The following is a 27,277-nucleotide window of genomic DNA, read 5'->3' on the forward strand; positions in this document are numbered from 1 at the left end:
TTATTATTTGGTGTGGTCGGTATATTACCAAAGTACCGTTAAATCTATTTACCATTTCAATTTTCATAAATTAACAGTTGACGGTGACAAAGATTTAGTAACAATGAATTGCCTACATAGTTTGACTTGATGATACAAAATTGCGTTAAGTAAATTAATTAAAGTTAATTAAGACGATTAAATCTCGTGTATAAATCAGTATTAGACAACAGAAGACTTTCATTGGCTAAACTATATATCTTGCATAGCAAAAGCTCCTTTCGTCTTACATTCACTTTCCATCATGTAAACATTATTTTACCATTCTCAGATTACCCGGATAATGCAGCATCATGGAACGAAGATTTTGAAATGGACGATTTTGACGGCGAAATAAAAAGGTTGTACAACCAAATCCTTCCGTTGTACAAAGAACTTCATGCTTATGTCAGACGTAAGCTGATGAAACGCTACAACACAGCTCAACATAAGTTGATCGAGAAGCATGGGTGTCTGCCTGCGCATATCTTAGGTAAGTTTAAGTGTTTAATTTGATCTAATTTGTGTGTGTTTTAGGAGGTTGGTGGCCTCTTTTAACTTACCATTTACTTTCTATTAACATAGGCCTCGGGCTTAAGCGTAGAACGTATCCAGCAAAGCAGGAATTTGTGCTCCATCGCGCTATGGACCAAACCAAGGTCTTATACAATCATAAACATAAAATTGTTATTAATCGTAAAACTGATTTAATAAAAAAAATGGATTCATATTAGCAAAAAAAGTAACTATTTAAAGACGTAATTGTACTGAATACTCCTTATTCTTTTGTAAAAACTGTTGTTTCGTACTACAAAATAAATAAATAAAAATTACTATTGGGATGGATACAAATTTACTTCAATTTTCCATATTTTTTATATAACATTTTCCTTTACATAATAGGGCATGGAAGTATATTTTTAATAACTATATAATATTGTATGATGTTAAAAGGAAACCTTTGGGGACAAGAATGGCAAGATACGTCAAAACTTACAATTCCTTACAAAGGAAAATCATCCGTTGATGTGACAGCCAATATGGTAGCTCAGGTAATACAACATTGTTATTGTGTAGTGTTACAAGTATACAATCACATATGTAGGGATATTTTTGTCCAGATAATGATCTTATAAATATTTCTTTAACGTTTTTATACATTTTAAATACACTTATTCCATATTCTAAATTCTAGGATTTTCAAAAAAGACAACACAAAACTACTAGGTTACTAGTTCATCGTTGAATTGACGGATATTAATGGATTTAATCATACGAACATTCTAGAAATTACCATCGTAAATGATTACATTTACTTATTAGTGATTAACATTTTGTATATTTTATTTATGCATTCAGCTGCCTTCATCTGCATGGCCTCACAATTTTTGAAGAAAGTTGGTTAATAATTCATGACTGACAGTGCAGTCAAAAAATTGGATTGAAAATATTTTTTTCCAATAATTAGTTATTTGACGAGTGTAAATTTATTTGGGTAAAATGTTTAATAAATTGATTACAATTTTTTGTTTCCTATTGGAACTTACATTTTTCAGAAATACACTCCGTTAAAAATGTATAAAATGGCGGAAGAGTTTTTTACGTCCATAAACATGAGTGCAATGACAGATACATTTTGGAAAAAGTCCATCATAGAGAAACCGACCGACCGTGATATGGTGTGTCACGCTTCTGCATGGGACTTTTCTAATGGAGATGACTTCAGGTAACATTGGATGTTGAAAAGACCCGTGTTTTTGGCCTAAATATGACTGAAGAACGGATGAAAAATGGAGTAAGACGCCTTGACAGGTTTTTACATGTTTTAAAGAAACCCTTCATGATGTGTTCATGATGATTCGTTTGTGCTAAGCCAAGCTTCAAAATCCTACAAAATAGGGAAATATGCTAAAAGTATAAATTTGCTGGATATACAGTGTAATATGCTTGTATTAATTGTATTCATCATGAATTTATAGTGAATTTAAAACCAAACATAGTTGTACTTTATTACTTGTATGTTGAATACTTTGAAATCAAACCTTGTTTCATTGGTCTATATACTACAAAAGTTCTAAGAGAATTCGGGGATCATTTCCATTGTCTTTCAAAATAATGTATTTCAATGTAATGTTTTGTAAATGGATAGGGAATATTAATTAAAAAAAACAAATACCAGACGTAAAAAATCTGCGGAAAACATTTTACAGAATGTGTGTTGCTACCCTCAAAAAATGATGGATGTGTTGAAAGAAAATGATAATTTATCAACACCCTTCCAATTCATCCTCATCATTCTAAGCATGTCTTTTTCTGTAATTTTAATGTACAGTCGAACAGTAAATGGCAGACATTTTGATACATTACAAAGTCTATATTGTAAAATAATCTAATGACAAATGATAAAAATTACGTACTCAAGAATGAAAATGTGTTTGTAAAATAATAATTAAATATTTTCAGGATTAAAATGTGCACGGAAGTTAATTTCAATGACTTAAAAACCGTTCATCACGAAATGGGTCATATAGAGTATTACCAGCAGTACAAGGATCAGAAGTTTGTGTTCCAACAAGGCGCTAACTCAGGTATGGGGATTTAAGTATACTAGATATAAAACAAATGTTCTTGGGAGTTTAAATTGGGTAAATCATACGAGTTTCAGGGATCAAGAGTAATAAAGCTAACATTTTTGCAAAATGTCTCCCATTTTACAATATAAAATACACAACACGAAGATGTCTAGAGGTTTTTAACCTCCAAACGAAAGTCATTTGAAATGCCTCTCTGTAGTTCTTAATCATGAACCCAAACCTCAATTATGATTGCCACTTAAAAATTACTACCTAGTAATTAGTGTGTAAGTTTAAATTTTATGAGTTCAGTAATTAAATACAAAGAGTTTGAAATAGTTTTAAAACTAAACAACATTTATTACCTTGCCATTTTTCATCAAAGAATTTTCTTAAGTTATATCCATTGTGTTTTAGTCAACTACAACTACAATATATACAAGTCCCAAACTTAGATTTAGTGAATTTTTTTTACCAGACTGGGAGAACCCGTGCAAAGAACTAGTTTGAATTAATTCTTTGTATTGAGTGTTTTCCCAAACTAACTAATTTATGCATATTTCATTTACAAGGTTTTCACGAAGCCGTTGGAGACACAATAACACTCTCAGTGTCAACTCCTGAACACCTGATGAAGGTCGGTCTATTGGATTCAAAGACGTACAAGGAAGACAAAAAGTCCGAGATGAACGCCCTGTTTCTAATGGCATTGGAGAAAGTGGCGTTTTTACCTTTTGCAATGGTTTTGGACTTATGGAGGTGGGAAATATTCAGAGGAAAGGTCACCCCTGACCAGTACAACTGTCGCTACTGGCAACTGAGGTGAGCACTGATATTAAATACTATGATGAAAAGAATACATTATCTTGAAAAAAAAGTCAAAATTAATCTGTAGGCTTTAAAAATCATCGCTATCGACGTATAGAAGCTAAATTAGATTTAATTAAATAAGCCAATTCGTCCCCAAAGTGCGTATTTTAAAGGAATAATTATGAGAGGTTAAGACATTGATACAATCAGCCGGTTCGTAAGCGAAGACCATTTGCCAAATTCCGGGAGATCAAGTACATCTGTGCTCAGTTATTAGTTAGAGATGGATTTCTCCATTAAATTGTGATTGTGGAATTGCAATAAGTACACAAATCTTTCACTGCCAGCACTCCGCTTATTTTAGTTCAATATTTTCCAAACATAAAATCTTTGAGATAAAAAGCTCTCTCCTAGCTTTTGTATGAACTTAATGGCAAATATTTTATTTTTATTACTACACAATAAAAACTTTGAGATGTCTTTGAGATGAGATCTTGGATGTGTTGATGCCGTTAAAGAAAATATTAACAATATTTAAAATAACAGAAACAATATTTAGGAATATAAATTCTAGACAAACTTTCACTTAGTAAGTTCACCTGTATTAACTTAACCCTTCCTATTTCACCTCTTAATTTTACGCTTATCCCACCTTCCATGATTATAACACATTGCCACCCTGAAAAACATTCAATTTAGTTTAGTTACCCCTTTGAATTTAAACAATAACAGCAGCAAATTCTTTAAAAAAACGTTTTTCACTTTTTAAACTGTAAAAACATCCGGGCATATACGAAACAAGACTTACTAGTGAGTGACTTTATAAAACACCATCCGTCTTTAATAATAATTTTATCTTACAGGCAAGAGCTGCAAGGAATCGTCCCTCCTGTTGATCGTAGCAAGGAAGACTTCGACGCTGGGGCTAAATATCATGTTATTGCTGATGTTCCTTACATTCGGTAAATCATTTTTGTATTTATATCAGTGAATAATTTACTGTATTTCTATATAGTGAATTATCCACAAACCTAAATCCATTTAAAAAATAGGGGGATTTGATACAGTAGTAGCTAATAACAAACATTGGCTGTAAAAACTACATTCATGTTTTGAGGGTTGAGAACCAGTTAAATTAACAGTATACTGTATCCACAAAATAAAATAAATACTGGAAAAGTCCTCTTAGGGTTCATTCTATGGTTTAAATTCTAGAGGAAGAATCCCTGAAAGATATTGTGCTTTTTAAATATTAATATTGCAAGTTGTAAATGTATTTTCCAGCTACTTCGTGTCGTTCGTGATACAATTCCAGTTTCATGAAGCTCTATGTATCAAAGCCGGACAGTACGATCCCAACAATCCATCAACAAAGCCTCTACACCATTGTGATATTTATCAAAGCAAGGAAGCTGGAAATATATTTAAGTGAGTATATTAATGTCCCTTACTAGTACCATTGACTATTTCTAGTACTCATTCTAAGGGGAGCGAGCTGGTCTAGAGGTAGAGTGCGGGACTTCGGTCCCTGACGTCGCGGGTTCAAATCTTCCCAAACCACCAATGGATTTTACCTAAGCGATGAGCGCAACCATAGGTCCTGAAGTAATGCAATTTCTGAGACATGCACTTTCGGAGTCATGCCTTTCGAAGCATTGCCTGGATAGATAAACCCGATTCATAAAATAACAATGTTATGTCTACGTTGTATTTAAATTTCAATCTCACCAGGTATCCTCCTTTAAGTCTAACTTGTTTGAAAAGTATTTAATTATTTATTTTCCAGAAAAATGCTTGCAATGGGTGGTTCCAAGCCACCCCAAGATGCGTTCGAAGTTCTCACTGGCCAAAGGGACATGGACGCTGGGGCTTTGCTGAGATACTTCGCACCCCTTCATAAGTGGTTAGAGGAGGAAAACAAACGGGCTGGAGTAAAAGTTGGCTGGAGCACCGACCATAAAAGTATGAAATTAATTTTAAACAATAATGAAAAGTACATAGGCTAACTTTACATTAGATACAATCCAACATTTTTCAAAGGTGGAAAACAGCTGGAGTGAAAGTTGGTATAAACATGGACCAACAAAAGAATAAACCTTACTAAGAACTTGTATAATCTCAGTACGTTAGTTGTATATTTATTATATTATATTATTAGTTTTGATGATTAATCATAATCATCAACGATCTTTTATAAGGGGATAGTATCGAAAGTATATCATTTTTATTTACTTTGAACGTATAGTGTATTCAGCTATAATAAGGTAAAACGAAACATTGCCATATTAACCAATGTTATTGTTAAATTTTTCAAGCAACATTGTTATTTTTTTATATCCAAGTAACTAATCATTTTTAGGCAGTAAATTAGTGTAGAGCCAGAGTTCTTCTCGTAGCTACAATTTTGATGGTTTAGAGGTGACATCGTTACTTCTGCTGTACATTGATTTTATTGAGATAATACATAAAAATCCTGTTAGTTATACAGTCAGCAAAACCATCCAAACAATGACGGAAGTAAGTTGAAGCTACGATAAAAATTACAAGTATATGGAAACAGAAAAACACACCATATTCTTTAGAAAAGTCATTAAAAACAATTTCACCTTAAAATCACTATCATTATGAAAATGAATCACTGTGAAATAGGTGTTTCCACATTACCAATTTGGACTGATAGGGATAATGTCTTTATCACGTCATCTTTAATTTACTAAGGCATTCGCATGTTGCTATATTTTATGTTTCAACATGTTTTATGTTTCAGTAAAATGCAACGGAGATGGTGAAGTAAAAGCAAGACCTGCCAATCCTAACTGCCGCTATGACTTCACATAATCACTCAACTCTGAAGATGGCAGCATAATTTAAATTTGTGAAATTAAAGACAGTTTATTTTTATGAACAACCTGGAAAACTTTTTTGTAGCTATAACAACCTTAATGGTAGTAGTTAACGTTCTGTGTAAAATTAGTTGAGTAATAAAAATGACTTCCGTTTTAAACCGATAGTCCAAACCCAAAACGTTTGATGATTACACAAAGAAAAGTGTTAAACTGCCTAGGTATAAGCTTTGACTAATCCAATAGTCAATGGTATAAGTGAGCGCCCCTCCTCAATGTCTTATAAAAATATTCAATGTGGTATGATAATTCTAAAATATATTTTTACTTTTACGAATCAGTGAATTGGACACAAAGAAATACGATAATCAATTATGCTTCTGGGGGCATATATATTTATATGTATAGCTTTTTTAGTTTCTGTTGTCTGAAAAAAGTGAGTAGTTTTATTTAATTAAGCACAATGTTTTATTTTAAGTCCCATTTCTATTTTTTTTAGTTGCAGCTCTAACAGCAGATAATTAAACTTTTATTAAATACATATATGAGTACATGTATAAATTGGTATTTTCACTATAGGAAGAATTGAAAAAAGTACTTTGATATGTTTAACCCTTATTAGATATGTTCTAATGTATTGTGCAACATGCAGATAATACTATTAAAAACTCAATTAAACCAGAAATTACACCCATTTGCTGTGACCTAGAAACAAACATGCTCAAATGACTGACAGCTGCGATGAAGAATGTAATTGTATGAAAACAACGTTTGTAAATATGAATGGAAGCTACTAAATGTTACACTGATGGTGTTATGTTCGTTCGGTTTATCTCATTGAGCGTTTAAAAGCGTTCCTTTCAAACACAATGTTCAAAATTAATTTGTTAGTAACAGCCATTAAAATTATAATTTAATTTTTTTTCTGTAAAAATAGTTCTCGTAATTGAAGTTGCATGACGTTCTTTTTAGTTTAATAAAGTCAAGTACATATTTGATCAACCTGCAACCATTGCTGATGGAATATTTAAAATACGTTTTCTTTTCAACAAAATATTGATCTCTGAGTAATTTATTAAAAGAAAATTGATAAACTCAAAAAAATATTTGGGTTTAAGTCTTGGTCAGTTTTTGAATATGCGGTTAGAAAAAACATTCAGGATCAAAATATAATAATATAAAATATAATAAGACACCTCGATGACCAATCAAAGGTCTACACCAAACTAACACTCTCAAACACATCAAAGCAAACTATTAATGGCTTGAAATTATCGTACGCACTTAAACATAAATAAAATCTTAGCATACAACCAAATAAAAATTGTTACCTTCAAAATTACAGCATATAGGCCTATTGTTGGACATACGAACGTTTCATCCTACTAGTCGTACGCTTATTCTGCGCGTAACGGGATGAGTGAACGTGGGCGCAACAATGGTCTTCCACCTTCATTTTTTTTTTTTTTTTTTTTTTTTTTTTAGTAGCACCTATCCTACTTACCGGTGTCACTGGTGAACACAATCAACAACAATCTTAAGTTCTCGTCCATTAATAATGGTAATGTACGTAATGGATTTCCAACAGTTATCGATGGGAGGTAAATCCATCGTTCCTGTACAACACGTCTTTTGATTAAATGAAGCCTATTACCTTATTTGTTATGACGCCTATAATAAACAATACCCCCGCCGCAGCAAACCTGCCGACTAAGCGAATTTCCATTTGTCTGAATTGATTTTCAGTTAAATATATTTAAATAACATTAGGTTTAACGAGTACCTAGGTTTGCTGCTACAAGGAAACTAATAAAGTGTGTTTTTGAGTAAAATATTGATAGCTTAGTACAAAATAAATAAATTTGCCAAGTTTGATCAAAATATATCCATAAACAAGCAAACTACAACATTTGACAATATTCTCCATAAGAATAACATGGGAATTTTAAATTTACAATTTTTTTAATTTTCTCCGTTACTAATAATCGAACAAAAATACTTTTATATACTAAATTATTTGTTTTTTTAAGCTCTTTAAAAAGGTTTAAAGAGAAATCGGGAAATTTTGTGTTTTGAGGGTCAAAAGTGAGAAAAACCCATTTTTACCCCATAAAACCCCCCGTAAAGCCCCGTTCTCATGGTTCGATCGTGCTGGTTCGCGAACTCATTCAAGTTTATCCCGCTTTACACCTATAAACCAAATTTCATCAAAATCGGACAAAAATTACTCAAGTTATCGCGTTCACGGAAGTATATATATATACATATATAAAAATTTGAACGAATGGTGTTTTTGGCCTCTGGGGACATAAAAATGAAAAAGTAAATCGGTCCCGGGTCTAGGTCTTACCGTGCCACCTACGGTAATAGCTACTTCCCTATAGGGAAATTCGCTAAAACTAAGCCAAACTTAACTAATCTAACTTAACCTAATTGCCACAGCTCGGTGTAAAGTCTTCTTAAAAATATCGTATGGCTTATAATGATATATAACACATACTAACGATAGCGCTATAATATAACCTAAAAATGATAAAAATCCAATATATGTTTATCTAACTAATGAATCTAAATGCCATAAACGGTTCCCACACTCTGCACTGCTTGCCTTTACCACTTCCATTGCCACTACCTACGTGGACCTGTTTCCCTCCCTTCCCTCAGCATTTTAGTATTGCGTGTACATTAATCTAACTGCCACAAACTTCCTACTAGCGACTGGACCTCAAATCGTTATGATTGACCATTTTGCTATGGACTGACCCTCATGTATTCTTATGCTACAAGCAGTAACAGTTTGGAAGACTGCTTGTATTGCAGATATAACAATACTAACCAGCAACTGCTTTGTGTTCCTTAAATAGAGTTTGTATTATTGCAATTAGCTACAAATATTAATCATTTACACTTTATATAGTGGACTCGCCTTTTGCCTCGTTAGGCTTTAGGTCCCCCTTTTTATTTGAGCCAGGATGGGAAAGTGCCAAGAGATTTTCTTTTTGCGGTAAATTTTCTGGGTTGAATATCAATGATATGCAGTTGCAAAATATTTGATATAGGTGTTGTTTATTTTATTATTTATGAAGGAAATTAATTAAGTCTTGACATGTTAAAGGAACCGATGCGGACTTGCTGCTCTTATAATTGAAGTTAACTAGGGCATTAACTGTAGAACTATCTAAATCCTATATAGTAAATACCAATATTGCAAGCATCAATGATCATGTACCAGTGAGCCAGGTATGCAATCAACATGCTATACATCAGATTGAACTGATTGTTCATAGAACAATATGTATGGTATGTGACTGGAATGCCTTTATTAAAACTGTATGGCAACTAGTACTAGGTTTAGTTTTACATTGCAAGTATAATACGTTTAAAAACGTTTACTAAAATATTAAAATTCAAAATAGTTTGTTTATACCACGGATATTAGAAAATTAACGGTTTGAGTTGTAAACATAAACAATTACGTCACTGGCCAGAAAGTAAATATTTTTGCATTACTATTTTAAATAGAACCGTCCTAACACGTTATATATCCATTTGTTACGATTATTTCAAAAGTATATTATTCGGGCCGGTGACGTTATTTGTTATATTTATGATCCGTACAGTTTCTGGTCAAATATTTGCCGTTTACCCTCTATGGGTCAGATATGTAGCGAAATATTTTTTTTTACTTTCTGGATAAAACCATCAAATTTGGCCTCATGTTAAATGCCATGTTAAACGAGAAAAAAAGTGTACGTTTTTGAAGGAATAAACTCCTAAAACTAGCTTTGAATACAAGCAGTGTTAAAAATTTTTAGACATTCTCCCAAATAAACAGTTATTTAAGGTTTATGAACTTTACGTATTCCTTACTCTATCTGTGAAAAAAATAAACACAGACAACCCACACTTGTGTAAGGATTTCCATAGAGATAGCTTTCGAGTTGAAACATGCAGAGTGGAAACAGCTTGTGACATTTGTCGCTTTACATTTAAGGACCTACGTAGAGTATAGTGGTGAATATAATAAAAGTGTATATTAAGAATGTAAACCTGAAGTAAATTTAACTCAGCTTTTTGTTTGTTGTATTGAGTAATTTTAACTTAAGTAATTTGTTGTGTTTGTTGGTTCTATAGACTTAAAAAATGAATCTACTGCCCAAAGTAACATTTTTTAAGACACCAGATGATTTGGCAGATGACTTTTGGAAATCATCACGAAACCTTATAACTTGCGGTCAAAGGGGCAAGATGAATTGATATGAAACGTATAGATTAAAAAAATGGCAAAGATAGAACGAGGTCATCCAAATTATGATGGAGGCTGAGGACAATTGGACCTGTGTGTCACTTTTCTTTCAGGGTATTCTCCGTGCCAAGAAGATTGACATTGATCGAGACGCGGCCTTGGTAGTAAAATAACAGAAAGCTGAAAACAGTGAGAGCCCTATTAGGTCAAATCTTGGCCCGACTTAATAAAATGCCACAAAAACCCAGGTCTGTGTCCAACAGAGTAGAGGGGTTTATGGCGAGCAGTCCGATCCTCTCAGAAATCTCATAGAGGCTGGCGTGCGTAAATACATTTACTCTCTCCCTAGAAAAAAATATTGGTTATATAAAGATTCTAGGAAATATTACTATAACATGCAATTAATTAATACTGTTTTACACACTTTTAGTATATGCAAAATACACGAAGCCTAATCAAACTGACTCATTAAATTAATTTGACTATTTTCATGCACGTTTTTGGCATCTTTTACGAATATTATTATGTAGAATGTGAGATAAAGTTATTAGTACTTGAAAAAAAAAATGTTCTAACATTAATTATGTTACATTTTTACCTTTTTAAAACCTTAAGTTCAAATGTTTTATTTAAAGTAGTCTATGTTTGCTTCCCTGAGTATATGTAACAATTAATTTCAAACGGTGCTTGGTTGATTAACGTTTCATCAATAATATTGTTTCTGCTGTTTTTGTTAACGTGGTTTTAAGACGCCACGCCAGCATTATAAGTTCAGATGAGTACAATAATCAATCAAATAAAGTTAAATTACTCAATTAATAATGCTCTAAAAAAGTTCACGTTAGATAGTAATAAAACCAGAGTTTGTACCTTTACTTTGCAAAGGGTAAACAAAATTCCAGTATTGTAGATAGACAGAAGAGTGCAAAACTAATAATAAACGTGTAAGCTGAGATACTGACCAACACAACATGTTTACAAAAACTTACCTCAGACTTAAAACTTTCAAGAACGTTAATATTATACCAGGTGTGTATCTAACAATTTATCTACACGAAAATATTAAAAATTGACTATAAAATAAATTTGATGATACTTAACGTAATAGAAATGGGTGACCACAAAAGCTCTTACAGAAAGTATCAAATATCTCTTCCCTAAAACCTTTTCATGATCGAATTTCAAGGTAGCCACAGTCTAAAATTACTTTCTGCCACTCTTGAGTATTTAATAATCAAATATGGTAAGTAAAGCCCGTGTTAAACTAAACTTTAGGTCAAAACTTTCATTAATATTTATAAAAACGAACATCAATAAATTATATACAACATCATGAAAAGTTACAAATACTATGGAAAGTGTGTGAAATAATCAAGAACAAACTAAGTTGAAAATGACGAAGAAATGTTGGCGATGATACGGAAGTAATCAATTGATGGAATTGGACCTCTTGTGGCGTAATATAAAACTTTTTCATCTTGTTAAAGCAGAATTGGATCAGTCGAGAAATCATTGGATTATTGTGTAGTGTTTGTTGTTTTGTTTATTCCAATTGCTTGGTAATGTTGTCCAAGAAAATCTTGATCATTATTAACTACAACGTAAAAATATATTAATTAGTTAACCAAAACTAGTCATTTATACTATTCAACAAAAGAATAATGACGCTGGAAAATACTGAAAGAATTTAAAAATATTTTAGCGTTTGGCAAAATTGTGAACGTTTCTTTAGTTACATTATTTATTTAAGATAATTTTACACAAGTAGTATTTTGAAGCGAGAATCCAAACACTCAAAAGCTTTGTCTTATTTTATGATGTTAACATGCTAGAAATCTAGTTTCTTATTAGCACAATGACATAAGGAATCCAATCTCATTTTATGTGAGAAACTGTAATTTTGTCAGCAATACAGTATAAATCAGTTGGTTACGTTTTTTTATTATGTGTCAAGTGTTTGTTGTTGTGTTGAACCACAGAAAACCCGTTTATCCTTTAACCGATTTATTTTTTTAACGCCCAATGAACAGCAGTAGATTTGAAAACGGTAACGGTAATTAATATGCGGAAAATGCATATTTAATTACTTTAATTACACACTGAAGACTTAAAGCTACTTGAGCTGTTAGATTTGCTAAAGGATTACATATAAATTCTACATTACTGTGCCCTAATGATATTATGATTATGTATATTTTCACGAATACTATTATCTGAGAAAGACGATAGTGGTAGGCCTAGATATTTTGTCAAAAAGTATAATTGAGATCATTGACATTATATAATCCCCGTGTTTTATTAATACATAGTCTATTCGTTATCCATTTAAAACAACAAATTATCTTTATTTGATTTAAGAGTGTAAATGTAAATTTTTGTCTTAAGAACTTTTCATGTACGTCCCTACGTTAACAGCCAAACTTCAGGGAAAGGGGTTTGTTGATCAAAATAAAACAAAATAAATAATGCAAATTCGCCGTGTATTTATGAGACATCATGTATATGTTCTCCAGACTAAAAAATCTTCAAAGTATAATTGAACCCCTAACACCTATGTATTGAAGTAAAGGTTTAGAATAGGTTGAAAGCAATGCAATTAAATTATTATTTTTTCAGGGACAAAAATGATTGTGTTACCGTTTAATCATAAAGAGCAATAGAAAGGAAATTTTTTTCTGAAACATTTCATAAAAATGCGTGTAAGTAAAAATAAATATTCATAAATGAAATAGTTTTTTATAAGGATACATTTTTATGTTTTAGTACCTAGGATTATTATATTATTTTTAACTAGCGAGTATATCTAACATGTTAACTGATCTTTAGAATGTTAATGATTCACACATTACAAGTTAGATGAATTTCCAATAATAATGGAAACATATCTAAAACACAGCTTTGGAACGAGTATTTTTGCCTACAATTTGTATAGTATAGTTTAACTATTATGCTATTACCATAGAAGAAATAACACGATGAGGTAAAAAGGAAAACCTGAAAACTATGAATTTAATTTACAATAATTTCAAATAAGGTTTTGGCGACGGTATAAGCCACGGCGGAAATTAAAAATGTTTTCGTCGACCCGTCTGCCTCCACTATGCAAATGATGGCTTATTTTGAATGAATTTATCTTAATGATTTAATCCTACTTTGCTTGGGCTTCAAATGTATTCTTTCTTGAAATGTAAATGATGGGTTGGATTTAACTTAACAGATTAGAAATTCACATTATTATTTATACAATATTTATTTAGCTTTGAAATTATTGAAAATTATATGTAGGCTATGATGTAAAATTAAATCCTAACAAAAGACAATTACATAATGGGGTTCTCAAGGGTTGAAGACTTAAATTTTGCTTAGTTAAATTAATACACGATTGATTTAAAAACATAAAAGAATTTTGATTATTTCTAAATTTATTTTACAGAAGGCAAGCATGTTGTATTTTTATTGTTTATTTATTGTTCCTTATTGTTAAGGTTAAGTAAACACAGTTTGTTATAATAATTAACACAACTTTATTTCCTAAAAACCTAGCTTTCTCAATGAAGGTAAATCCCAGTCATTCCCATACACAAACATCAAATAGACTAAATAATTTGAAAAAAAATTATAGTTATCTTAAATATACATAGGAACATTTACTAGTGCTTATTTTTTCAATTTCTCTTACATTTCACTAAAAGCTATGTCTAGACTTTGGTATTTCATGCCCTTTAACTCAATTAAGGGTGTATGCAACCTAATGAACTTTGATTAAAGTTTTTCAAAAGCCCTTTTGAGTGCAAACAAGTTCCAAAAATATATATTCCATCTGTTTGAAGTTACAAGTGTAACTTCATTAGTTCGGTACGTCAGAGCTCAAAGAAAATTTAATTTTGTTTGGATTGATCTTCACAGAATGAATATTCGATTTGAGTTCCTCTTTATACTTTAATAAAACCTTACGTTTGTTTCACATTTTACAAAGGCAATGTATATTTAAATACGGGTTATGTAGTCTATTAGGCCTACTAGGGACAAAAGTAGATGCTCAAAGTAGATTGTTCTAGAGTTTGTATGGTCTAACCTGTCCCCTGTCTACCTTAGACAGGCCCGGTCCTTAAACCATTGTCCAGGTTGTGCAATAATTGCGCCAAGCCATCAAAGGTTCCCAAAAATGCTCCTTGGTTGCACCAATTCCAAGTCAGGTAGGGGTGATTTGCCAGAAGGAATGACCTTGTTTACGTGTTATCCTAAAATATCCTTACCTAACCTAACCTAACCAAACTTAACCCAACGTAACCTACTCAATAATACAGTCCATGAGGGCCGCCACTTGGCTTAGTTAGAGAACGTATCGGGTGGCTCCTTGCAATAGTTGGCGCAATCCAGGAATACCCGACTACCTGACTCCGGTCAGTTGGCGCAATTCTTGCTCTCCCATTGTCCAATCCCCAGGTATATCTATACAGACTATAGTACTTGTTATTTTCTCGTCTGAAACCTTTGATACAGGTTACATTGTTTTTTTTTCAATTTGTGCTTTGTTAGCTATAGTTTTATAAGATTAAAAAAATATAATTTATTTTTTTACTATAAAAACACTTTTTTGCAGTTTTAAATGTACAGAAATAGTAATAAAAACGTATCTGTACTAATTTAGTAATTAGTTAATTGCTTTCCACCATAACACCCTTTATATTGTCTTTAACAGTATCTCAGGTTTATCATACCTTTCGTATTCTTAATTCAGCCTAAAGTTTAAAGTATATAATTGACTTTGCTAATAGGATCTGATGACAATGCGATACAGGGTCAAAATTAAACCTATAAGAGGATAGGAACCCAAATTTGATCTTGTTATAAGGCGATTATGACGACCGTACTTATGACTGTATTTATGCAAGCCATATATTGTTTAATAATAACCGAGCCAAAACACAAAGTTTACGATCTAAAAACATATGTAATACACTACTTTAAGTTCCTATAAGTTTTGAGAAAATAATTCCGAAAAAGCTATGGATTATGAAGAAATTAGATGAAGCTTTATTTTAAATTTTATAGAATAGAAAGTGTAAAGTTAACCATTTTTTGTGACACTGTCATTGAAACGTTGTTTAATCCTTACTTTATAAAACAAGCAGTTATAAATTATAAGATTCAAACCTTTTTAGATACAGTTTTATCATGAATATTATTTGTAAATATTCCCAAATAAACAACAGAATACTATAAATTGTTTGCAACAAGAATACAGAATTAATTTGATAAGCATATACGTATATGAATGTAGTCACATAGTTATCTAATAAATATATGAAAATAGTGAAATATATTTATAAAAAGAAAATATAAGTCAATAAAAAAATACTGGTTAATTTATTAGTAGGGGCATATTTGGTTCAAATATGCCAGGATTGCAAAAAAGACAATATGAGAAATTCCAATAATCCGATGAAGTTGTTGAGCGTAGGTAGAGATCTTAAACCCACAATTATGTTGAGGGGTTTTTCATACCACAATGTGTTGATATTGATGGCCATTTTCAAGGTGATATAATTTTAAAATAAATAATAAATATATTTTGATAATATTTTATCAAAGTAAAATATTAAGTATAAATAATAGGTATACTAATATTTTATAGTATACCTCATTTGATAATCTTTACCTAATTGTTTCAATAATTATCGTCAGTCATGTATAGGATATTTTGTATGTACATGATTACAAATTAATTAATCTTGTAATTTATTTGAATTTGTTTACAAAGCAGGGTTTTGAAGTGATTAGTTAGAAGTGAAATCCACTGTAGCATCTAACAGGAAATTACGGATCTCTGACATCCCAATTCCCAAGAGATCAGATGACAGTTATTTATTTTATTTATCCTATTAAATTGACTGACTCTAACTTCATAGGGGTTGATTTGATTCAGAATCAGATATATTTGTTCCTCCTTTATGTATCTTGTTGAAAATTACTCGGTGAAAGCAATTGGGGAATCAGATTATTTTAAACTGATCAAAATATATAGTTATAGATACAGCTTCAAGTAACGTAAACTTTGCTGTAACAGGTAAAATGTACTATACAAACTTTTGGTATTGCAGGTAATGTAGACAGCATTGAAATGGGCTGTGAGAATCTTGATAATTTTTACTTAATGATTGTTCTCGTAATTGGGATTTTGCTTAACTGAAAATGCCACAAAAATATCAACACGTGAATAAAAAACTTCCGATATTTGGTGGAGGATATGCTCAGCTTTGGATGTGTAGCATTGGGCTTAGTTATAAGTATTTCCCTTACTTATTCCCTTATACTCCGAAAGGCTCTTTTTGCGAACGAAAAAGCCTAAAATATCTTCAAATTATAGTAATTTACACAAACATTTCTTAATGAGTTATTAAATAACTCTAAGCGACACTCACGCTGCACAATTCTAAATCCATATCCTCTTAACACCCCTAATGATCAATATTCCATGTAATGACATAGTTAATAACAGGTCCATCAGGCGATGTAGGTCAGGTATGTCATTATCTCCGTCACATGGTACAGGATGGTGAAATATTTGGTATGCAAATTGCTAACTATGTTTTATGGAGAATATTAAGTTTTAGCAAGAGTCTAGGTAACCTGAAATGTTTATGCATTTGTAATAATTTATAATTTAAATCAAAGTAGTTCACAATATAAAAATAATATAAATCCTTGTGGATTTTGCTAGGTCTCCATGATAAAAAATTGTTTACGATTTTGTTTAACCTAAAGACATAAGAAATTTAATTTACTTAGCCTAATCCATTGAGGAAAAACTAGGAAATAAGAGGGTAACCTGAGGATTGGCTTACTGTTAAAATAAATAACTTCAGTTATATGATAGGTATTCTAGTATAAAATATCTCTATCAAATGTTCATAGTAAGTTATATAGCTTTACAAAGTATAAATGAGTTTCGTAAGATATATTGCAACACACGAACTTTATGGCAGGTGTGTAAGCCATGGCCAAAACCAATCCAATAACACAAAGCACAACCTCTGTCAACAGTAAAACCTGCTCTCTACCGGTGTGTTTGACAATTTACAGAATTGCACCTTCATTTGTCCTAAGGCCACTTTCATATACACAGTTTCAACGAAACCTTTGACTGGAGATATAAAAAGCACTATGGCCAGGGATTTTTTTTTTTAAATAAATTTGAACCTTATGACCCCGAAGAAACGTTTATTGTCCAGTTTTGAACACAAATAAATACAAAAAAGGTTAAAAAATAAGTCTGCATATAAAAAATAATGACAAGTTTTAGAAAATGTTTTTTAAAGTAAAAATATGTAATGTACTAGTAGGTAATTTGAAATGGAAAAGGGAATTAATATAATTTACATTTTCTTACTCTAGAATATAGCCTATAGGATAACCAACTGACAATAAAAAGTCTTATTACTGAAGAGTGTTATATGTATTTACAGTATAAACACTAATGCTTTATTACCTATGGAATATGTTATTTTGTTTTTTAAACTCGCATATAATTATTCTATATTTATTGTTGTGGATAGCTTTTTTGTACTGTCTAGATAGCGTAATCCAAAATCATAAAGACAGATCAATTTAAACTTTCATTTAGAAAACTAGGTGTGACTGATGTTTTTGAAATAAAATATGAAGCTACATTTAAAAGCTACTGTAAGTGCAATCATGGAAAAGTTCAGATGTTAATATGCAGTGTATGTTACTTAATCCTCTGCTTAATTGATGCAGAGTAACATATTCACATAGAGAATATCACAAAGTATCAAGCAAGTTATGCAGATTTCAGAAACACAAAAAGCTTTTGCCGAGATTTGTGTATCCCTTTTGCATATTTTATGGCTTACCTTTCTTGTATAATGTTTTGAATGCTAAAATTTGCAATGCATGGATGCATAAAGTTAAAGTAATACACAGTAAGTATATGTATATCGCATTAAGCTATGTCACGTACATTCTGCTTCACGAAATACATGTTGAACAAATCAATACTTCTTAAACTTAAGTTTTGGAAGATGCAATAAAATGCAGATGGCACAAAAAACTATATTTTAGTAGAGGATGACTTGAGATTAATCTTACTTTGGGAAAAATACGAACTTTACTTCGAATTCTCGCAATTTTGTAATTGGGAATGATTTTTTCCGTAATGGTTTTTACAACCGAATAGTCAAAACAAAGTAAAATTACCTTTTTTTGGTAGTTAGGTCCATATTAAACGATGCTACATCATTATAAAAAAAACTGACATGTCATAGAACAGATGTGAAATATAAAGTTACTCGAAAATAAATCAAATAAACAGCTATATATTTTACAGTGACAAGAGAATATTGCTTTTAAAACCTATCACCACAACTATTTCAATAAGTGTTCAAATCAAACAGACAAAATTAAACTGGGTAACCTAACCAATAGCAGTGAAGTAATATTGCATTTTTTTAAACCATGATAACAGATGAAACTTGATACGTTTCCCTTATTTAATTTAGCTTTCATCAGAATTCTTCTTTTCTAGTCATAGTATTGAGTGCAAAATTCCACGGGGAAAAATCTCTTTGGTTTGGTGTTATTGTGGACCATGCACAGGATCTGACCTATCCGTGCAATGGGATTCTTATACAACATTTCATAAATGTCCAAATAAAAAAAATATTTTTTATTATTAATCCATTATAAATTTAATATTGATTTAGATGGTGTTATTAATAAGTATTAAATAAATAAACCGTTTACCATGTATTTAATTTTTTTATGTTTGCTAAACGAAACCATTTCCATATCATTATACCAAGAATGTTTTGAATTGTTAATTAATCACTAATCCTTTCCATCATAACAGATTAATTTATGAGCTTATAATATTCAAAATATAATATTGTTATATTTAATCAACACTATAGGGACATTTTTCATCATATTAAAATGTTCTTCACCCACAACACAGGAACACCGCACATATTATATTCCATCCAAGCTTACTGCAGTAGTTTTTATCTCAATAACTTTTATTTTTATAATTTTCTCTTGTCAATTATTTTATACTTTCATACATAATAACATTTTAACGAATACATGTGAAAAAATACATAGTTTATCCAGTAAAATCTGTATAAAAAAGTATTATAAACATTTAGGAAAATGTCTGTAATTTAAATTACATGCTGACACCACGTGACCTTAAATTCAGCGAAATTGTTAATTATTAAGTAGACCAAGTAAATTTTATCATTTGATAAAATACCCCTGCAAACCTCCAGTCTAAGCAAATGTCCATTTGCCTTATTGGATTTACACTAAAATGTCTACTTAAAAATATAAAATTTATTTCCTATTTAAATAAAATTAGTTTAACAAGTACTTAGGTTTGCTGCATCAGGGAGGGCAAAACTTTTTTTGTTTAACGTTAATAGTTAGTAAGAAATAAAAAAATTTCCAATTTTGATCAAAATATGTTCATAAACAAGCAAACTACAATAGTTTACTTGTTCTCCATAAAAATAACATGGGAATTTTAAATTTAAATTTTTTTTTGAATTTTCTCTGTAACCATTAGGCCCATAATAACACTTCAATATACTAAATCATTTGTTTTTTTAAGCTCTGCAAAATGGTTTGGTAGAAAAAATGGTAGCTAAATCTTATGTTTTTTGGGTCAAAAATGGGAAATCCTATTTTTACCCCATAAAACCCTTCGTAAACATCCGTTCCCATAGTCCGATCATGCTGGTTCGCGAACTCGTTCAAGTTTATCCCACTTTACACCTTCAAACCAAATTTTATCAAAATCGGACAAAAATTACTCTAGTTATATATATATATATATATATATATATATATATATATATATATATCTATATATAGATATATAAAAATTTGAACGAATGGTGTGGGGACATCAAATTAAAAAAGTAAATCGGTCCCGAGCCTAGGTCTTACCATGAGACCTACGGTAATAGCTACTTCCCTATAGGGAAATTCGCTAAAAGGTATTATGTCTATGATTAAAAAAGAAAATATGTGGAACAGTTAACCAAAAAGCATTAGATGAGGATTCTTATCCAATATTAAGTTATTAGACGTCAAACACTTTTTATTTAACATTTTAGAAAGACATAATTCCACGAGAGTCTTCTCCGTGCAAACACGTTCACCAGGTGCGTATTGCGTAGGGAGTAACGATGTAAAAGCTTATTTTAAATACAGAAAGTGAGTTGGAGTGAGATAATTGTACAGGGAGGTTCTAAGCATATGGGACTCTCCCTTTTAACAAATTAAAACTGAATCTTTTAAGAACCAAAATTAACGAAAATCCCGGGATGCAGTTACGATTTCAGTTCATATGCAAATATATGTTATTTCCTTCTTCAAAAGCCTAACCAATTAGTGTTTAATTATAAGAAAGAGTAAGCTATTTGTAACTTACGTTTTTATATATTTTGGTATATTTGGATTTATTTAAATGATGGGTGGAAATTGGTAATTTAACATTCCCTTCATATCTTTCGTAATTATATTTGAGTTATGTTTATGTCTAAGATTAATTATTTTTGTTACACACATTGAGTATTTTATATAAAAGTATAAACTAGAAAAATTTAGGGCAGATTTCCATTATGTGTCCTAACCTTTACACACTTTGGGGCTAATTTCATTTTACAAAAACAATATTTAGCTTCTTTTTTGACCCCTAGTTGATTAAAATTATTTCTCTGAATGGAATTCCTTTGGTGTTTTCCAGCTTTAACTGAGTTTGTACACTTTTAATATTTTCGGTACTTTATTACCTGAAGACTTGATCAGACTACATATAGGCCTAGTAATAAATTGAGAAAACTTTTTTTTAGTTTGGGATAGAAAAATATCCGTATTTTTAATGGATTTACCTCACCATCCCTAAAAAGAAACTTCACACCCGGAAATATTTGAAATAAAATTACATTTCAAAGACTTTTTGCCTTTAAAGTTTGATATGTCCTTATTAAATAATATCTGCCTACTCCAACAGTAAAACTAATCCCTGAATCCTTAATAAATAAGATAAACGTTCCACAGTTGTATGTGTTGTTTAACCTTGTTGTGGCATAGTGACAAACTGTGTCAAGTTGTAACACTGCTGTACAATGTCACAACACAAGTAATTTGTATGGTAATGACGAAACAACTGTTCTGTCCCTGTCTAGGTTTATTTATTTGACAAGGGGTGTTCACATGAATTAATACCACCCCGAATAATCAAACGTTATATTAGAGGAACAGATCTAGTCGATAGTGCATGATGTTGAAATACGACAATCGAACAATTATGGAGTTAAATTACAATGTAATGGAAATTTTATACAAAAATTAAGTAACATTGGTAACACGTGACTAAGCTTTTTCCCTTAACAGTTTGTAAATAATAGTACATTTAGCGAAATAAAGACATTTTACATGTTAAGGGGATTATAGCAAAATTTCACACCATCCCTTTGAATAAAAAAAATCGACAAATGAATACAATAACTGTAACAATAATTGGCTATACATTAAGAATTGAGATGAAAATGACAATTAGCAAAGTATTTTGATATCACCATGACAACGAGACTTGAATGTTGTAACTTTTATTGCGTTTGAAACTGCCTGCCAAGAATGGGTCGCCCTTAAGGATTGACATTTCTTATAATACATGCAGCTTTGCAGTGTTTAAAACTTATTTACAATATTTCATAGTAAAATATTATTCGTCTTAATGAGCACAGACATACACATTACATATAAAAAACATAGCCTATTCACTTTTATAACTCTTTCTGAAGTAAACCTAACTATTTGGAAAGTAGATTACATATTCATAATTTTAGATTTAATAGTTAGTTTCCCATGTTTGTCCCTTAATTAGTGATCCGTTTACAGGGTCTTTTTACTATAATTTGTGCAAATAATTCCCTATAAATAAGAGAGTCTCAATTTGTATGCATAAAGCAACATGCACACTTTCACTTAGCCCAAATCACTTATAATAAATTTGTAGAATTTATTATAAGTTTACAACACTTTAATTGTTGCATGTGTTAAACGTAGTGCTATAAGTTGAATATTATATCGAAGTATAAATTATTCACGATTAAAAAAAAACAAGGTAAAGGGATTTTATAATTATTATTTCTGATCAAAAATAATTCCTAAAATAATATAAACAATCATATTTTATCATACTATTATTTACTAGTTTTTTCCCGTCTTAAATAGCTTAAGTGGTTACCATTTGTGTGTATGATTTGATTTTAATCGCGTGTTTGTAAAATAAATAAAAATAATAAAGTAAAATAAAACATGCTTATATTTGGATAAAACACACTTAGTTCAAAACTTACAAAGACATTTTTTAATATCCCTCATAGACTCATTTCAAGGTTTATAATTAAGTATAAACAGTATCAACAGTATCAATGACGACTGTAAACCTGTTTAAAAATATCACTAAAAATGGCCTATTAGAAGTACAGATAGCCTATATAGTCCAGGCGCTAAACGGGTTGAGTATGCACTGAAAGTCTGACAAAATTTGACTTTTGATTATTGTTGGGGACATCTAGTAGATGAAAAAAATCGATGATGTCGCATTTCTAGGGTGGTCACAACTCGGGGGGGAGGGGGGGAAGTTGCGCGGGTCATCGGTTTACGTTTCCGCGTCTAACTCACAAACGGTTAATGATAGAAAGGTGAATTAAGCGTCTATCTACGCCTAAATATATTGTCTTTTAAAAAGGTTATTACAACCTTTCTTCTATCTCTTATACTTTAGGCGCTAATCAACATTTATTGCAAAAAAAAAATTTAAAAATACTTAAAAATGAAATATCGGAAATATTGAGCTTGTTTAGGGCATGTTACAAACTATTTATGGTTAGAAAAACTAACAAGTAGTACAACAACACCAAGTTTAAAGAAATCCGTGCAAAAACAACAGAGCTACGTTGATTTCAGTAAGAGTAAACGTGGAAAATTCGTAGTAGTACCGAGGCGCGCATGGACGGTACGTAGCCCACAGTCGATATAGGTTTGATGTTGTAAGTAACTATGGGAAAGCTGAATTTTTCTATGCTGTTAGACCATGTTGCGATTATCATTTTCCCGAAAGTCAACACTCCTCCCCCCTTGTGCTTTCCTCTAACCCCCCTTTTTAGATAAATTTACAGCCTCTTAGCAATTAAGCTATAACTTTAAAACGGGTAAGGATAATAATGCAATATTTTATTAATCATTTTGCGTTACGATAATCTACAAAAAGAATTATTAGATGAATAAATGATGAAGAAGATAGATGATGAAGAAGAAGAAGAAAATGTGTTTATTGTAATAAAATATCAATACAGTGTTTTTTATTTAAATGCAAAGAACAATGGTCAAAGACCGTCTGTTTTGTGTTAGACACACTGATTTTAAAATATTTTATAACCGTTTAAAAAAATACGATGAATCACATACAATTATTCATAAAATAAACTGATTTCCACTACAGAACATACACAAATAGCACTACATACTAATAAAGATCAGATAACAATTGAATGAATAATAAAATTTAAATGTAGCCTACTGAAAATCTGAATTTTTCTTACAAACAGTTAATAATTCATAAAACAAACCTGTTACTTTTATAATTTACTTTGATAGATACTTAACAAACAATATTTTATAAATTTTTTAAATTACATAGATTTTTCCAATTTTTGTATCGATATCTCAATTCTTAAATTTAATAATTATACTCCATTATCAATTCCCAACCTTTACTCCACGCCTCTTTAAGAAAATTTCCAAGTGCCCGCCAATCTTTGCCATTTAAAAATTCAAAAAAAAACTCATATTCATTTAAATATAACTTGTTAGACCAAAATTGACGTATCTTTTTTTAAATTGGAGATTCTGCTATAAAAGGGTACACGTTTCATCCCGGTTGAGATTACATAGTGAACATACACAAATTTTATTTTCCATATAGAGTTAACTTTTTACTAGACGACCCCTTTTAATTGTAAAAAAATGTTTTTAGGGATGGTTATGAATAAAAAATATATATCCACAATTTTCCAATATGGCCAACAACTTTGTTATTTCTTATGGAATACGCTGTATTTTAGTATTCTTTTACAATTTAAAAGCTATTTTCTTATTCGTGACATTTTTTCTCTAAACCTACCCCATTTAGGAGTTACAGCGTGTTATATCTAAAAGAAAGGCTTGTGGTGTACATTCGGCATCCTGTAGCTCATAAACGAGTAAGTTGAGAGAGAAAGTGCAAAGAATAAATAAGTCACATATAAGTCCTCGTTCAAAAAAATATATAAAATACGTTAAAAAATACTGATTTTGTTGTTTTAAAAATGGCCACCATTTTCAAAAATGCTAGCTTACTTTGGCATTTTTGGAACAAGGAAATGTCCCTTAAATATTAGAAACAATTTATTTTATGGTTTTTTTTTTTAAATGTAGATGTGATTTGAAAACTTGTTTATTCTTTGTATTTCCGCTCTTAAACTTACGTTTATGAGCTGTGAGGATGCAGGATGTACTCACAAACCATTTCTTTTTCGATGTAACTCCTAAACAAGTAGCTTTAGAGAAAAATGTCAAGAATAAAAAGGTTTAAAAGTTGTGCGTTTACATTCTAAAACAATCATAAAATACAGGGTATTCCATAGGACTAACAAAGTTGTCAGCCATATTGGAAAATGGCGAACATATTTTTAAAATTCGAAACCACTAAAAAAAACATCTTAAAATAAAGGGTAGTGTCCCATAAGAAGTTAGCTCTATATCTCATAATAAAAAGGTTATCTATTGGTTCACTTTAGGTGAGACACCCTGTATAATAAAATGAGGCTCTGGCGTACAGCAGCAAATGCACGATATTCATTCATATGTATCCACTACAGTCTGTATATGTACTGAATGAGCTACATAACGTTAATATAATCTATATAAAGCGGCAAATTCAAATACAAAAACCATAATATACGTAATTTTTTCATTGTTGCGGTGCACAAAAAAGCCTGAATCCTGTAAAATCAATATACTGTACTATCTATAGCTACTATATGCAAACAAACTGTTAATAACTATGTATCATTTTCAAATGTAAACTATGCACCCCAAATTTTGTATCAAACATTTTGTTGTGCGACCTCGTGTAAAAAATCTACAAAGAAAAGTTTCATAAATTAATCCGCAAAAAATATTTTTTTATGTTTATGATATTTTTTAACTATGAATATTTAGGATACCATGGTAAACACTTGTTGTAGAATATCGTAACGCAAAATGATTAATAAAATATTGCGTTATTATCCTTACCCGTTTTAAAGTTATAGCTTAATTTCTAAGAGACTGTAAATTTATCTAAAAGGGGGGGGGGCACAAAGGGGTAGGAGTGGGGACTTTTGGGAAAATGCTCATCTCAACATGGTCTAATAGCATAGAAATATTCAGCTTTCCCATAGTTACTTACAACATCAAACCTATATCGACTGTGGGCTACGTACCGTCCATGCGCGCCTCGGTACTACTACGAATTTTCCACGTTTACTCTTACTGAAATCAACGTAGCTCTGTTGTTTTTGCAGGGATTTCTTTAAACTTGGTGTTGTTGTACTACTTGTTAGTTTTTCTAACCATAAATAGTTTGTAACATGCCCTAAACAAGCGCAATATTTCCGATATTTCATTTTTAAGTATTTTTAAATTTTATTTTTTGCAATAAATGTTGATTAGCGCCTAAAGTATAAGAGATAGAAGAAAGGTTGTAATAACCTTTTTAAAAGACAATTTATTTAGGCGTAGATAGACGCTTAATTCACCTTTCTATCATTAACCATTTGTGAGTTAGACGCGGAAACGTAAACCGATGACCCGCGCAACTTCCCCCCCTCCCCCCCGAGTTGTGACCACCCTAGAAATGCGACATCATCGATTTTTTTCATCTACTAGATGTCCCCAACAATAATCAAAAGTCAAATTTTGTCAGACTTTCAGTGCATACTCAACCCGTTTAGCGCCTGGACTAATATCATCAACTCAACATGCTTACTCATAATTGAACATAGCAACTATCAACTAACTACATGATATTCAATCTATGGATAAGGTAAGTAAAATATATATCAAAGGTTGAACTATGTATCAAGGTTAATAATTTATAATTGTAATCTTAACTATTTCATTAATCTGCTGTTTAATATAAATACTATTTCAATGAGAAATGACAAAACATAGTGTATGTATAGTTTCTGTAACTCTATAAATAATGTAATGCATTGTATAATTAGAAATATTAAAAAAGTTGTTTACTATTTAGTTTTTAATCATTTAATTGTTTTCACAGAATTTTATTCATTTCTCTATTATTACCAGTGATAGAATCAATACCCACTGTGTCAGCAAACCTGCAGTCAAGTAGGTTTCCCCCCATCTAAATACATAATGTGGTTTACCACTACAGGCAAGGAAAAGAGCGTTTTTATTGTTTAATGATGTTAATAGTTCAGATTTAAATACATACATTTGTCGTATTTGGTCAAAATAAATGAATACACAAGCAAACTAAGATACCTTTTTTGTTTTGTAAATAAACAAAAAAGTAGTTTAGTTTAAGTTATTGAAGCTGGGTAACATAAATAATTTACAATCAAACTGCATCATTTTATTTTTTCCTAAGTAATCGTAGTAACTGTAGCCTATGTACAGTTTTTCCGTAACCATTAATTGTACAA

The 27,277-nt window shown here is 30.8% G+C and overlaps 1 protein-coding gene across 2 annotated transcripts in view; it reads left to right on the forward strand.

Annotated features, from left to right (window-relative positions):
• LOC128985544 (angiotensin-converting enzyme-like) overlaps nt 1–27,277 on the forward strand; it is a 69,144-nt gene that overhangs the window by 5,291 nt on the left and 36,576 nt on the right. Inside the window, exons 6-14 of one of the 2 annotated variants that reach the window (XM_054405135.1) lie at nt 311–511; nt 973–1,070; nt 1,575–1,744; nt 2,482–2,606; nt 3,164–3,413; nt 4,265–4,363; nt 4,686–4,829; nt 5,188–5,363; nt 6,169–6,258. In XM_054405135.1, coding sequence (XP_054261110.1) covers nt 311–511; nt 973–1,070; nt 1,575–1,744; nt 2,482–2,606; nt 3,164–3,413; nt 4,265–4,363; nt 4,686–4,829; nt 5,188–5,363; nt 6,169–6,239 — 1,334 coding nt within the window. In that variant the 3' untranslated portion in view covers nt 6,240–6,258. Of the gene's footprint in view, nt 1–310; nt 512–972; nt 1,071–1,574; nt 1,745–2,481; nt 2,607–3,163; nt 3,414–4,264; nt 4,364–4,685; nt 4,830–5,187; nt 5,364–6,168; nt 6,259–27,277 lie in introns of those variants that run through there. The other variant, XM_054405136.1, reaches the window with a different exon arrangement.

The sequence above is a fragment of the Macrosteles quadrilineatus genome, unplaced genomic scaffold (assembly GCF_028750875.1).
Source record: "Macrosteles quadrilineatus isolate MER2022 unplaced genomic scaffold, UCM_ALF_1.0 Scaffold_2__2_contigs__length_208266976, whole genome shotgun sequence".
NCBI lineage: Eukaryota > Metazoa > Arthropoda > Insecta > Hemiptera > Cicadellidae > Macrosteles > Macrosteles quadrilineatus.